General features: G+C 42.2%; 1 protein-coding gene across 1 annotated transcript; it reads right to left on the bottom strand.

Moving 5' to 3' along the window:
- Nucleotides 1–3,047: 3,047 nt before the first annotated feature.
- On the bottom strand, nt 3,048–5,703 carry LOC130744081 (pentatricopeptide repeat-containing protein At5g39710-like). Its single transcript, XM_057596275.1, has 3 exons — nt 5,352–5,703; nt 4,447–5,173; nt 3,048–3,267 (listed from the first exon to the last, which is right to left on the bottom strand). Exons 1-3 carry the CDS (start codon nt 5,701–5,703, stop codon nt 3,048–3,050), a joined length of 1,299 nt encoding a protein of 432 aa, XP_057452258.1.
- Between the last annotated feature and the right edge of the window lie 10,002 nt (nt 5,704–15,705).

Genomic DNA, 15,705 nt, shown 5'->3' with positions numbered 1-15,705 from the left:
GGGCTGGGGTTCTGAAGAAAGAAACGATCTGCCAAAAAGAGCCAGTTGCGTTTTTGCCGCTGAAAGCTAGGAACTCTAGTGGGGAAAAGGTGGGCGTTGGGTTTGGAATGGTATCGGCAATGGAGGAAATGGTGGGATTATGGGTGAAAAGGTTTGGGGTAGCAGGTTGGAGGTATGAACTATGAAGAATACGTGGGTAAAGGATGGGGATATTGATGTAGTTGGGGGTTTTGTTGGGGATAAGAGGGATGATTTGGCTGGGGGTTTTGGTAATAAACCTGTAAGGTTTGGGGTTGTGGGATTGGTGATAGGAATGTTGTGGGTGACATGGATGTGGCTGAGAAGAATATTGTGTATGAGAGTGGTGGCATGGTTCAGGATTTGGGTTTGCCACCCTGGGTATGGGGCCTAGCACCATTCGATAAAGGATTTAAAGTTCCGTATTAATATGAGATATAAGATTCCGTATTTTTTTCAGTATGTAAAGATAGAGGTATTTTCAACTTCATTAGATACGAAACTATATGTTCTGTACGGTAATTCGGGTTTTTAAAAAAAGGGGTAGGGTGCCAAGCTCCATACCTAGGGTGGCAAACTCAAATTCCCATGATTCTGGGTGGTAGCTTGCGGCAAGGTGATGGATTTGGTGGGTGAAATGGGGAGGGGAAAATGATGGTGATGCAAAAGGGTTTGGAATTCCAGGTTCAGGATTGAATCTGATCTCCCATAGGTATTGGAGTTGTTCTACCATAGAACCAAACCGTAAATCTGGTTGTAAATCCATGTGCGGTGGTAGAACTTCAGTTCGGAGGCATGAGTAACTCGGTGAAAGCACCAATTTGATAGAGAGAACGTCTTCCTCTATCAATGGTGAGAAGAACGTCACAACCGAAGGAAAAGAAAATCTGAAAAATAAATTACTTCTTATTTCTTTGATACCTCAACTGAAGGAAAAAACACTACTCTTACAGAGATGAGTAGTTTAACCTAATGGACCTAATGGGCCAGCTCAAAGAGGCTTAGCCTTATAATAAAAAGGACAAAAGACATAATCAAAAGGACATAATAAAAGACATAATCAAAAGGACTAAAATACTAAATATAAATGGGTGCGTTTAATGGACACCACCTAATTAGGTGGTGTACCTGTCCTCCATCAAATTTATGAGCGAAATTACTAGGTTGTCCCTGTCTTCTACCTTCCAACCCTAGTTTTGCACCACCGCTCCCACCCGCTGTCGCACCAAATCTCATCTTCGCCCCCACCCAATCAGCCTCCATTGCTCTCACCGCTTCTCACCTTCAAACTTGTGCCCAATAATGAGCGCCGCCAGCCAGTGTGCCGTTCGCGGCGAGGTCAAGGCAGCGGAGTTTGCGGTGGTGGCCCCTTGGCTGCTGCTGGTGCGATTCGCGGCAGCGAGGGAGGTAGATCGACCCATAACTGCGCGGCCTTGGGGAGCAGGACCAAGGTGAAATCACGCGGTGGGTGGAGTGGATGGCGACATCAGCCGCGGTGGCGGCTCTGACTGGAGATTACGACGGCGACTGGGCTTCCAGGGAGGAACGGTGGAGGTCGCACAGCCAAGATGGCTGAGATGGCAGTTCGGAATGGGCTAAACAGTGGAATCTGGGTCTCAATGAGCTGTTCACCGCGGTGGTTGCGTTGGGGTTACAGGTTGTGCTTGTGATTGTTTCTGGGTTGGTTCTGGGTTGATGATAAGGTTCAATGGTAATGGTGAACATTGAAGGAAGGTTCGGTATGGTTTTGAGTCGCAGAATTTTCATTGCTTGTGGCCTTGTGTTATTGTTGCATTCTTTCTGCTGATTGCATGTGGTGTGACATATGGGACTGAAAGTGATATCTCCTGCTTGAAAAGTGTGAAGGCTTCACTTGAAGACCCTTACAATTATTTGCAATCCTGGAATTTCGACCACAAGACAGAAGGGTTTATCTGCAAGTTTACTGGGGTTGAATGTTGGCATCCTCATGAGAACAGGGTCTTGAATCTCAAACTGTCCAACATGGCACTCAAGGGCCAGTTCCCTCGTGGCATTCGAAATTGCTCAAGCTTAACAGGATTGGATTTGTCAAATAACAAGCTCTCTAAAACCATTCCAAAAGATATATCTATCCTTCTCACCTTTGTGACATCCCTTGATCTATCTTCAAATGGCTTCACTGGGCCAATCCCTGTGTATCTTGCAAACTGTACCTATCTTAATACCATCAGACTTGACAAAAACCAACTCACTTGTCAAATTCCTAAAGAATTAACTCAGCTTTCGCGGCTTAAGTCATTTTCTGTTTCCAATAATTTTTTGACAGGGCAAATTCCGACATTTAGAAGCGGTGTAGCTTCAGCGGACAGTTATGCAAATAATTCAGGCCTCTGTGGTGCTCCCTTGGATCCTTGCAGGGCATAGTCTTCCAAGAGTAACACAGCAGTTATAGCTGGAGCAGCTGGCCCTGGAGTAACACAGCAGTCATCCTACCTCACCGCCTTCCCCTTCCTCCAACATGTACCTTCCGTTAATTTATGTTTATCCTTTGTTGCAATTGAATATCTACAACACCGGTCACGTTAGGATAACTATTGAAAAATTATCAAATACTTTTCTTTGGGGTTAGCAAGTTAAAGATTGGTTCACCCGAACACAGAAGAGAAGTGGAAACAAAGATGAGAACTTTGGGTTTACTGATGAGCTGTTTCCTGATCCACTGGTGCTATGTTTTACTACTTTGGGTTTACTTCTGATGTATGCATTTTCTTTTCTTTTCTCTCCTCATGCCTTTTCTTTCTTCTTTCTCTTCACTGTGTTTGAAACCATTGTCTGGTTGGTGTCGCACATGAAATTTAATCTATCACTTTCGAAGAACTCAGCATGGATAGCACCACTATGAAATCTAATCTGGGTTCTTCCCTCTGAGTCATTTTCTTAGACTGATTGAGGACAAATTTGAAAACTAATGGGAAGCAATTTCTGGAGACTTGTTTAGGAATTATTTTGGGTAATGTAAGCGGATTGTCTGGCTTCAATGAAACTCCTTATGCATATTCTAGTTCTTCCAAACGATGGGTGACCCATAATGCTATGACATCTGCAGAGGTGTCCAAAGTGTTCCTAACAACTTTGATAACCCCAACCTGATCAGTTTCGTCTAAGAATGTGGTTAGCTCATCCAAAAATAGAACTTTGCAAGCTTCTGCTAGAGCACCAACAATGGCAACCCTCTGCTTCTGGCCGCCACTAGGAGTTTGGACATATCTTTTCCATTTTATTATTATTAAAGGATATGAATGTAATTTAAATCACCTATCTAGTTTTGATCTCTACCGTTAATTTTTTTAATATTATATTCTGTGGTTAACTTTTGTGGTGTATGGATACACCACCTACTCAAGTGGTGCCCATTAAACGCACCCAATATAAATCATCTTCTCTTGTGCTTGGTATGACTTGACTGAGCCCTGTATCATCATGCCTTTTAATAACTATATATATGTATATTTCTTTACTAATCACTATCCTGTGCAGTAGGACCACTGTAGTTGGTTGTGTAGCCCGGGATTAATCTGATGAATCAACTACACAAATTGATTCCTTCATTCATTCATATAGCAAAACTTGAAACACTGTCATTTCTTTTCAGCTTGATTCATTTTCACTGCCAGCTACTAGTCCAACACAACTTAATTCGTCGTTTCACATGTTTTTTACTACTCAAAACAACATAAAAAATCGCACCGTAATTTTACTGTGAACCATATTAAAAACTGATCCACCTATAAACCATGTTTTTACAACTAACATGTTACTTATGATATGTGACATATATACTATTCATTGTTTTAATCTTTGGCGAACTAAAACTACACCAACTTATTTTTTACACTATATATATAACACCATCAATCATTCCTTCACACATTTACAACACTTGTAAAATTGAGAAGTCTTGTTACAATTTTCCAGTGGAAACAATGAGTTCTTCTAGACCTTCAACTCTTGCTCTCTTTCTCACCACCAACTTGCTTTTCTTTGTCGTGACAAGTGGGTGCTTCACTTGCACACCTAACTCGATCCCGAACCCGTTCTCGACTCCGGCAGCCAAGAGCTGCCCTAGAGACGCCCTCAAGCTAGGAGTGTGCACCAACCTGCTCGACTCACCAGAGTGTCATCAGTGGAAAAACCCTTCCCGTTCATCTCCTTAAACACCTCCTCATCCTAAGTTTTCCTCTTATCCTTGCACCAACCCTGAAGATTTTCCTTGACTAAAACCAAATCAGGCCCCACACCCTTCTCATCCATGCCCCTCAAAATCTCTAAAGCTTCATCTACCATCCCCACATTGCAATGTGCAAGAACTATCATATTGCCATCAGAGGCCAAACATTTCCCGTTCGTCTCCTTTAGCAGCTGCTCAACCTCAGTTTTCCTTTTAACCTTGAACAAACCCTGAAGACTGCCTTGAATGAAAGGCAATCTGGCTCCACACCCTTCTCAGCCATGTCCCTCAAAATCTCTAAAGCTTCATCAACCATCCCCACATTCAAATGTGCAACAACTATCATATTCTCATCCGTGGCCAAACTCTTCCTGTTCATCTCCTTAAGCAGCTCCTCAGCCTCAGGTTTCCTGTTATCCTTGCACAAACTCTGAAGAACTGCCTTGAATGAAAGGCAATCTGGCTCCACACCCTTCTCAGTCATGTCCCTCAAAATCTTTATAGCTTCATCTACCATCCTCACATTGCAATGTGCAAGAACTATAATACTGTAATCAGTGGCCAAACCCTTCTCGTTCATCTCCTTAAGCAGTTGATCATTCTCAGTTTTCCTCTTATCCTTGCACCAACCCTGAAGAACAGCCTTGACTAAAACCAAATCATGCTCTATACCCTTCTCAGCCATGCTCCTCAAAATCTCTAAAGCTTCATCCATCATCCCCACATTGCAATATGCAAGAACTATCATATTATATGTAGCAAAAGAGGGTGAAAACCCAGCATCAACCTTGTCCCTCAAAATCTTGTAACCTTCATCGTACCACAATTGACCACCGAACAACTCAAACAAAGACTTGTAGGTCTTTTCATCAGGGGCCAAACCATCCTGATTCATGCTCTCAAGAACCTTCTCAGCCTCTCTGGTCTTCTGTTTGGAGCACAACACTTGAAGAGTGGCATAAATTGGATATGGCTTCAAAAACCCAATTGCCCTGCTCGATCATGATTCTATTTGAACACTGTGGTAAAAAGTGTTGAGGATTGTCATCAGTGGCCAAACCCTTCCTGATCACCTCCTTAAGCAGCTCCTCAGCCTCAGTTTTCCACTTATCCTAGCACAAACCCTGAAGAACTGCCTTGAATGAAAAGCAATTTGGCTCCACACCTTTCTCAGCCATGTCCCTCAAAATCTCTAAAGCTTCATCTACCATCCCCACTTTGCAATGTGCAAGAACTATCATATTGTTATCAGTGGCCAAACCTTTCCCGTTCATATCCTTTAGAAGCTCCTCGACCTTAGTTTTCCTCTTATCCTTGCACAAACCCTGAAGAATAGCCTTTACTGAAACTAAATCAGGCCCCACATCCTTCTTAGTCATGCCCCTCAAAATCTCTAAAGTTTCATCTACCATCCTCACATTGCAATGTGCAAAAACTATCATATTGTCATCAGTGGCCAAACCATTCTTGTTCATCTCCTAAAGGAACTCCTCAGCCTCAGTTTTCCTCTTATCCTTGCACAAACCAAGAAGAACAGCCTTGACTGAAACCAAATCTGACTCCACACCGTTCTCAGCCATGCCCATCAAAATCTCTAAAGCTTTATCTACCATCCCCATATTGCAATGTGCAAGAACTATCATATTTTCATTAGTTGCCAAACCCTTCCCGTTCATCTCCTTAAACAGCCCCTTAGCCTCAGTTTTCCTCTTATCCTTGCACAAACCCTGAAGAATGGCCTTGACTGAAACCAAATCAGGCTCCACACCCTTCTCTGCGAAGCCCCTCAAAATCTCTAAAGTTTCATCCACCATCCCCACATTGCAATATGCAAGCACTATCATATTATAAGTAGCAAAAGAGGGTGAAAACCCAGCACCAACCCTGTCCATCAAAATCTTGTAACCTTCATCGGGGGCCAAACCATCCTGATTAATTCCCTCAAAAACTTCTCAGCCTCTGTCGTCTTATGTTTGGAGCACAACTCTTGAAAAGTGGCATAAACTGGATTTGGCTTCAAGAACCAAGTTGCCCTGCTCGATGATGATTCTGATTGAACACTGTGGCGAAAAGTCTTGAGGATTGAAGCAAAGAGAGAAACACACTTCATGATTGGAGCTGGTCGGCGATTGATTGAGTCTCGTGTGTGTTAGGTATCTCGTGACAATTGGGTGCTTCCCTTGCACACCTAACCCGATCCCGAACCCAAGGTTGTCAGACTCGCGAGTTAACTCGGTGACTCGATAGACTCGCGAGTCTACATAGGAAAAACGAGTCGACTCGGTGGTAGACTCGTTTTCTGCCCAGACTCGGTCAGACTCGGTTGACTCGCGAGTCTAGACCGAGTCACCGAGTCAAGGGTTATTTTTTTTTTAAGTTAATAAATCCCAAATTTAATAAAAATCCCCAAACTAAACCTAATTTCAAACCTTTCCTGAGTTGAGTTTCCTCTATCGCGTTTCGTTCTCCTTCTCTGCATTCGTTCTCGTTTTTCCACAGTCTCCCACCGCCGCCGTCTCACGCGTCTGTCTCACGCCTCCGTCTCACGCCGCCGTCTCGCGCCGCCGCCCCGCGCCGTCGCTGCGTCTCGCGTCTCCTTCTTCCTCCATCCCTGTTCGTGGGTAAGCAAGCTCCTCTGCGTTTGTTTTCTTTTTTGCGTTTGCGTTTGCATTTGCTTCTTCCTTCTTCCTGTGCGTTTGCTTTCATCTCCTCTTTCTTTGTTATTGTTTGTTAATTTGCTGCTCTCAATAATGCTTCTGTTCCCTATTTCTGTTTGTTCACTTACATCTCCTACTGTTCGTGACCTTCTATTTCTGTGACTGTCAGTTCTTTTGTTTTTTTTTTTTCATTTTCATGTTCTTTTATTCTGAGACAGTGAGCTGTGCCTGTGTGAGTGAGTAATTTGCTTACTTGCTATTTTTGTTTTCTGGGTCAGATCGAACAGTGAGTGAGTGCAATGTCAGGGGCTGAAAATTCACAAAACACTGTTAATGCTGCTACTGATTCTTCTAATGTAAGAGGAAGACCGAACTATCCCGGAAGTTGGATTTTGAGTTTATTTGATTAATTGCATTTTGGATGCTCTTATAATTAGATTATATGTTTGTATTATTCTTCATGTGACAGGGTTATACTTAGTAAATTTTCATTTCTGGTAGACTCGAGTCTCGTCGAGTCTACGAGTCGAGTCTACCTACCCAAAACGAGTCTGCTTAGACTCATGAGTCTGACAACCTTGCCCGAACCTGTTCTCGACTTAGGCAGCCAATAGCTGCCCTAGAGACGCCCTCAAGCTAGGCGTGTGCGCCAACCTGCTCGACTCACCAGATCGTCATCAGTGGCCAAACCCTTCTCGTTCATCTCCTTAAGCAGCTCCTCAACCTCAGTTTTCCACTTATCCTTGCACAAACCCTAAAGAACTGCCTTAACATAAACAAAATCATGTTCCACACCCTTCGCAACCATGCCTCTCAAAATATCTAAAGCATTATCCATTATCTCCACATTGCAATGTGCAAGAACATTCATATTGTCATCAGTGGCGAAACATTTCCCGTCCATCTCCTTAAGCAGCTCCTCAGCCTCATTTTTCCTTTTATTCTTGCAGAAACTCTGAAGAACTGAATTGAATGAAAGGCAATCGGGCTCCACACCTTTCTCGGCCATGTCATCAAAATTTCTAAAGCTTCATCTACCATCCTTATCTTGCAATGTGCAAGAACTATCATATTGTCATCAGTGGCCAAACCCTTCCCATTTATATCCTTAACCAACTCCTCAGCCTCAGTTTTCCTCTTATCCTTGCACAAACCCTAAAGAACAGTCTTTACTGAAACCAAATCAAGCTCCACACCTTCTCAGCCATGCCCCTCAAAATCTCCATAGTTTTATCTACAATCCCCACATTGTAAGATCAAGTTTTGATCGAGTAGTACAACTCTATGTTTTGATGATTACAAGTTAATCTTTTGATATGAACAATTGTGGTACTCTAACGTGTTTTTCTGAGTGTGCTATTTACAGGCTCTGACCTCAACTCAATCTCACACAAATCAGAAGCACTGTGTATAAAGGGTAACCCAAGCAACGCTTTCGCATTCACCATGTTCAGTATGAACAGTGGAAAAGCTTCAGAAGTTCTGAAGCTATACAAACTCTGATGTGGACTCAGTCGCTAGAAGCTCTGAAGATCCAGAAGTTCTGATAACCAAGAAACACTGAAGGTTCAGATGTTCTGATGGTGTAGAAGACTCTGAAGATCCAGAAGCTGAATAGTGGAAACTCTGAAGTCCAGAAGCAAGAAACTCTGAAGGCCATGTTCTTCCCTCTGAGTTCAGAATCAGAAGATACAATGGTCAGAGGATCTGTGCTTTCCCTCTGACTCTGATCAACCGGCTTCACAAGTTCCAATACGAAGCATTCCTCTGATCAGAAGTCTCCTAGGTTAAAAGGTCAAGTCGCTATCCAAGTACAAAAGCAAGTGTACCTTCCTGACGACCTACCTAACGTTCTCAGCCACAGCAGAAGCTGGATTTTCCAGAACTGCCCTCCAACGGTAGCATTTCCCATGCAACGCTCAACCCTAATCCTTGGAGTATATATAGAGGCTGAAGATTGAAAGAAGCGGTGAGAAGAAGTAACACATACGCGCAAGACATATTCAAAATATTCTAAGCTTTCTTTCATCTGAAATTCATTGAGTTTACTATTAGCTTTTTAGAAGCAAATCTCTTGTAAACATTTCTTTGATAAACAGTTTGTTTAGTTCCTTTAGGAGATCAAAGTTGATCGGATCCTAGAGAAGACTAAGAGAGTGAATCTTAGTGTGAGCTAAGTCAGTGTAATTGTTAGTCACTTGTAGGTTTCAAGTGCAGTTGTAACTCTTACCTGATTAGTGGATTGCCTTCATTCTAAGAAGGAAGAAATCACCTTAACGGGTGGACTGGAGTAGCTTGAGTGATTTATCAAGTGAACCAGGATAAAATCCTTGTGTGCTTCTCTATCTCTTAGCTTTAGCACTTAAGTTCTCGAAAGATTTGTCAAAGTCCTTAAGGTGGAAGTTTTGTACTGAAAACGTTATTCAAACCCCCCCCCCTTTCTACCGTTTTTCATACCTTCAATTGGTATCAGAGCGCAAGTTCTGATTACCACACCTAACAGTGTTCAGTGATCCGGGCCGGTGTGAAAAACAATGGCTGCCACCACCAGTGAAACTCAAAGAGATGGTTACAATGCAAAGCCTCCTATGTTCGACGGTCAAAGGTTCGAATATTGGAAAGATAGACTGGAAAGTTTCTTTCTGGGTTTCGATGCAGATCTCTGGGATATTATTGTGGATGGCTACGAGCGTCCAGTTGATGCAGATGGCAAGAAGATCCCAAGGTCAGAGATGACTGCAGATCAAAAGAAGTTGTACTCACAACATCACAAAGCAAGAGCAATTCTTCTAAGTGCTATTTCCTATGAAGAGTACCAGAAGATTACAGATCGTGAGTTTGCTAAAGGCATTTTTGAATCTCTGAAGATGTCTCATGAAGGAAACAAGAAGGTCAAAGAATCAAAGGCATTGTCTTTGATCCAAAAGTATGAATCCTTCATCATGGAGCCAAATGAATCCATTGAAGAAATGTTCTCCAGATTTCAATTGCTTGTAGCTGGCATACGACCTCTCAACAAGAGCTACACAACAAAAGATCATGTCATAAGAGTCATCAGGTGTCTTCCTGAAAGTTGGATGCCTTTGGTGACTTCAATAGAGCTCACGAGAGACGTTGAGAATATGAGTTTAGAAGAACTCATCAGCATTTTGAAATGCCATGAGCTGAAGCGCTCAGAGATGCAAGATCTGAGGAAAAAGTCCATAGCCTTCAAATCCAAATCTGAAAAGGCTAAGGTTGAGAAGTCAAAGGCTCTTCAAGCTGAAGAAGAAGAATCTGAAGAAGCATCAGAAGATTCTGATGAAGATGAGCTGACTCTGATCTCCAAGAGACTCAACCGCATCTGGAAGCACAGGCAGAGCAAGTTCAAAGGCTCTGGAAAGGCAAAAGGAAAGTATGAGTCCTCAGGCCAGAAGAAGTCTTCAATCAAGGAAGTCACATGTTTTGAGTGCAAAGAATCTGGGCACTACAAAAGTGATTGTCCAAAGTTGAAGAAAGACAAGAAGCCAAAGAAGCACTTCAAGGCCAAGAAGAGTCTGATGGTGACATTCGATGAATCAGAGTCAGAGGATGTTGACTCTGATGGTGAAGTCCAAGGACTCATGGCCATTGTCAAAGACAAAGGAGCAGAGTCAAAGGAAGCTGTTGACTCTGACTCAGAATCAGAAGGAGATCCTAACTCAGACGATGAAAATGAGGTATTTGCTTCTTTCTCTACCTCTGAACTGAAACATGCTTTGTCTGATATCATGGATAAGTATAACTCTTTATTGTCTAAGCATAAAAAGTTGAAAAAGAACTTATCTGCTGTCTCCAAGACTCCTTCTGAACATGAGAAAATTATTTTTGATTTGAAAAATGAAAATCATGCTTTGGTAAATTCTAACTCTGTGCTTAAGAACCAGATTGCTAAGTTAGAAGAAATTGTTGCCTGTGATGCCTCTGATTGTAGGAATGAATCTAAGTATGAAAAGTCTTTTCAAAGATTCCTAGCTAAAAGCGTGGATAGAAGCTTAATGGCTTCAATGATCTATGGCGTAAGCATAAATGGAATGCATGGCATTGGCTATTCTAAACCAATTAGAAATGAGCCTTCTGTGTCTAAAGCTAAATCCGTGTATGAATGCTTTGTTCCCTCTGGTACCATATTGCCTGATCCTGTACCTGCTAAAGTTGCTAAACATCCTCTTAAAAAGGGATCTTTCTCTATGACTAAATATCATGCAAATATTCCTTTAAAATATTATGTTGAGACACCCAAGGTGATCAGAACCTCTGGGGTAACTAACAAAAGAGGACCCAGAAAGTGGGTACCTAAGGACAAGATTATCTATGTTGCAGATATCCTTGATAGCTCCATTGAAACACCAATCATGGTATCTGGACAGTGGATGCTCGCGTCACATGACGGGAGAAAAGCGTATGTTCCGAGAGCTGAAACTTAAGCCTGGAGGCGAAGTTGGCTTCGGAGGAAATGAAAAGGGTAAAATTGTTGGTACTGGTACTATTTGTGTAGATAGTAGCCCATGCATTGATAATGTTTTATTGGTAGACGGCTTAACACATAACTTATTGTCTATAAGTCAATTAGCTGACAAGGGTTATGATGTTATATTCAATCAAAAGTCCTGCCGGGCTGTAAGTCAGATCGATGGCTCTGTTCTATTTAACAGCAAGAGGAAGAACAACATCTATAAGATCAGATTATCTGAGTTGGAGGCTCAGAATGTGAAGTGCCTTCTGTCTGTTAATGAAGAGCAGTGGGTATGGCATAGACGGTTAGGGCATGCCAGTATGAGAAAGATTTCTCAGCTGAGCAAGCTAAACCTTGTCAGGGGCTTACCCAATCTGAAGTTCGCTTCAGACGCTCTTTGTGAAGCATGTCAGAAAGGCAAATTCACAAAAGTCCCTTTCAAGGCAAAGAATGTTGTCTCAACCTCAAGGTCGTTGGAACTTCTGCATATCGACCTTTTTGGACCAGTGAAAACTGAGTCTATAGGTGGCAAGAGATATGGGATGGTTATCGTTGATGACTATAGCCGCTGGACATGGGTAAAATTTCTATCCCGCAAGGATGAGTCTCATTCTGTGTTCTCTACCTTCATTGCCCAAGTGCAAAACGAGAAGGCTTGTAGGATTGTGCGTGTCAGAAGTGATCATGGTGGAGAGTTTGAGAATGACAAGTTTGAGAGTCTGTTTGATTCCTATGGAATTGCACATGATTTCTCTTGTCCCAGAACTCCTCAACAAAATGGTGTTGTTGAGAGGAAGAACAGAACTCTTCAGGAGATGGCTAGAACCATGCTCCAAGAAACTGGCATGGCTAAGCATTTTTGGGCAGAGGCAGTAAATACAACATGTTACATTCAGAACAGAATCTCTGTGAGACCAATTCTGAATAAGACTCCTTATGAATTGTGGAAGAACATAAAACCCAACATTTCTTATTTTCATCCTTTTGGCTGTGTTTGTTATGTTCTCAATACTAAGGATAGATTGCATAAATTTGATGCTAAGTCTTCTAAGTGTCTATTACTTGGTTATTCTGATAGATCTAAAGGTTTTAGATTTTATAATACTGATGCTAAGACTATTGAAGAATCTATTCATGTTAGATTTGATGATAAGCTTGACTCTGACCAGTCAAAGCTAGTTGAAAAGTTTGCAGATTTAAGCATTAATGTTTCTGACAAAGGCAAAGCTCCAGAGGAAGTTGAGCCAGAGGAAGATGAACCAGAGGAAGAAGCTGGTCCCTCTAACTCACAAACTCTGAAGAAGAGCAGAATCACTGCAGCTCACCCTAAGGAATTGATTCTAGGCAACAAAGACGAACCAGTCAGAACCAGATCTGCCTTCAGACCCTCTGAAGAGACCTTGCTGAGTCTGAAAGGATTGGTGTCCTTAATTGAACCCAAGTCCATAGATGAAGCTCTTCACGACAAGGATTGGATTCTGGCCATGGAAGAAGAATTGAATCAATTTTCCAAGAACGATGTTTGGAGCTTAGTGAAGAAGCCTGAGAGTGTCCATGTTATTGGAACGAAATGGGTATTCAGAAACAAGCTGAATGAGAAAGGAGATGTAGTCAGAAATAAGGCAAGGCTAGTTGCTCAAGGCTACAGCCAGCAGGAAGGAATAGACTACACTGAAACATTTGCTCCAGTAGCAAGACTGGAAGCAATCAGACTGTTGATCTCTTTCTCAGTAAATCACAACATAGTTCTACATCAGATGGACGTAAAGAGTGCCTTCCTAAATGGTTATATCTCAGAGGAAGTCTATGTTCATCAACCCCCAGGTTTTGAAGATGAAAAGAAACCAGACCATGTGTTCAAATTGAAGAAATCACTCTACGGTCTGAAGCAAGCTCCCAGAGCATGGTATGAGAGACTTAGCTCATTCCTTCTGGAGAATAAGTTTGTAAGGGGTAAAGTAGATACAACTCTTTTTTACAAGACTTATAAAGATGATATCCTAATTGTGCAAATTTATGTTGATGATATTATATTTGGTTCTGCTAATCAATCTCTATGCAAAGAATTTTCTGAGATGATGCAGGCTGAATTTGAGATGAGTATGATGGGAGAATTAAAGTACTTTCTGGGAATACAAGTTGATCAAACACCAGAAGGAACATATATCCATCAGAGCAAGTACACTAAAGAACTTCTGAAGAAGTTCAATATGCTGGAATCTACAGTGGCCAAGACTCCAATGCATCCTACATGCATTCTGGAGAAAGAAGATAAAAGTGGTAAAGTATGTCAGAAGCTCTATCGTGGCATGATAGGTTCACTTCTATACTTAACTGCATCTAGGCCAGACATATTATTTAGTGTTCATTTATGTGCTCGATTCCAATCAGATCCAAGGGAAACCCACTTAACTGCTGTTAAGAGGATCCTAAGGTATCTAAAAGGCACCACTAACCTTGGCTTGATGTATAAGAAAACATCAGAGTATAAGCTTTCAGGTTATTGTGATGCTGATTATGCTGGAGATAGAACAGAGAGAAAAAGTACTTCCGGAAATTGTCAATTTCTGGGAAGCAATCTAGTCTCATGGGCAAGCAAGAGGCAATCAACCATTGCACTATCAACTGCAGAGGCAGAATATATCTCAGCAGCAGTATGCAGCACTCAGATGCTCTGGATGAAACATCAGCTGGAGGATTATCAGATCCTTGAGAGCAATATCCCAATCTATTGTGATAACACTGCTGCAATCTCATTGAGTAAGAATCCTATCCTACATTCAAGGGCAAAACACATTGAGGTAAAGTATCACTTTATTAGAGATTATGTACAGAAGGGCGTACTTCTTCTGAAGTTTGTTGATACTGACCATCAATGGGCAGATATCTTTACAAAGCCCTTAGCAGAGGATAGATTTAATTTTATTCTGAAAAATCTAAACATGGACTTTTGTCCAGAGTGAAGATGGATCCGAACCTCTGACTATGATACTTCTTGATCAGAAGATGTCTAGTCCAGAAGGTAACTCAATCAGAGTGTGTGTGCCCACTGGTACTGACTCTGAAGCTGAGACAACAACACGTGCGTCAGAATTTCTGATGCATAGTTCCGTGTGCCCGTGTGACAGTCTGTTATGATTGCGTGTAGATATGCTTATCTCCTGTGTGTGATTGTGTATTTTACTGTTACTATCTATCTTTAATTTTCAACCGTTGATCTTAAAGTGCTTTTTGAATCAACAACGGTTATTTGATAAAACCCACTATACACACACGTTCTCTTTCACTTCCGGTTTTCTCTCTCGCTCTCTCTGCTTTTCAAAACCGCCTTGTTCTCGATTTCTCTCTCGATCTCTCTTCATCTTTCAACCTTCATCTTCTACCTCAAACCTTCAACCTCTTCAAAATGGTGAGACAAACCAGAAGATCTACTGCAGATGCACCTCAGTTCCCTCACATGGTAGTTGGTCTAGCAACGGGTCAAAGGGGCTCTGAGAATCCAACTCAAGAACAAGTTCAAGCTCAAGAACAGAGTGTTCCAATTGCAGAACGGGGCTGTGCCGTTCACTGTGTTTATCCTCCTGAGGAACTCCAAGTCCTGGCAGAATGGAGATTCAACCTCGACAACTTGGCTGCAAATGGGTTTGATCTTCGTCCTGAAGTCCAAGCTCAAGGTTGGGGAAATTACTTCAACCGACTTCGAGGACCGGTGTATGAGAAACTGGTAAAGGAATTCTGGAAGCACGCAGACTGCGATGATACTCAAGTGGTCTCTCACATTCTTGGCAGAAAGATCATCATCACGGAGAAGTCATTCGTGAATCTGCTAGGTGCAGAAACTGCTTATGGGTATCGGTTCCAACTGACGGAATCGAAGCTGAAACCCAGCACCAAGGACATAGTCAACCAGGTTCTGTACACCACCTTCAAACCGGGCAAGACGAGTTACAAGGTGATGGATCTTCACCCCAAACTCAGAATCTGGCACAAGATCCTGCTCAACTGCATAAACCAGAGACCGAAGGGCAGTTCCCCAGACTACATCAACTTCAACCAGAAGGCGATGTTGTTCTTCATCCAAAATCAGGAGAAGATCTGCCTTCCCTACTTCCTGTTTTCCTACTTGAAGGAATGCATCCGGAAGTCTCGCACCACCGCCTCCATCAAGTCTGCAATCAAATATATCCCTTTTGGGAGGCTGCTCTCAGACTTTCTCATTGAAAGCAACTTGGTGCAAGATTTGATCAATGCTGGTTGCACAGAGGATTTGAGCACCATTGTCAGTGATGTCTTCACTGCAAATTCTCTGAAGAAGATGGGTTTGGTCCAGAAGAAGATTGCTCCTG

Source organism: Lotus japonicus, chromosome 3 (assembly GCF_012489685.1).
Source record: "Lotus japonicus ecotype B-129 chromosome 3, LjGifu_v1.2".
Taxonomy (NCBI): domain Eukaryota; kingdom Viridiplantae; phylum Streptophyta; class Magnoliopsida; order Fabales; family Fabaceae; genus Lotus; species Lotus japonicus.
The sequence above is the reverse complement of the archived record's forward strand: the minus strand, read 5'-3'. Positions and strand labels throughout refer to the sequence as shown.

Bases quoted from the DNA above. Each gene is read 5' to 3' on its own strand.
- LOC130744081 (XM_057596275.1), bottom strand. From the start codon at position 5,703: ATGAACAAGAATGGTTTGGCCACTGATGACAATATGATAGTTTTTGCA. The intron at 5,174-5,351 runs GTTTGTGCTAGG...CCACTCTTCAAG, and splicing joins ATTCAAGGCAGTTCTTCAGG to TGTTGTGCTCCAAACAGAAG. The intron at 3,268-4,446 runs GTTAAAAGGAAA...AAAATGGAAAAG, and splicing joins GTCTTCAGGGTTTGTTCAAG to ATATGTCCAAACTCCTAGTG.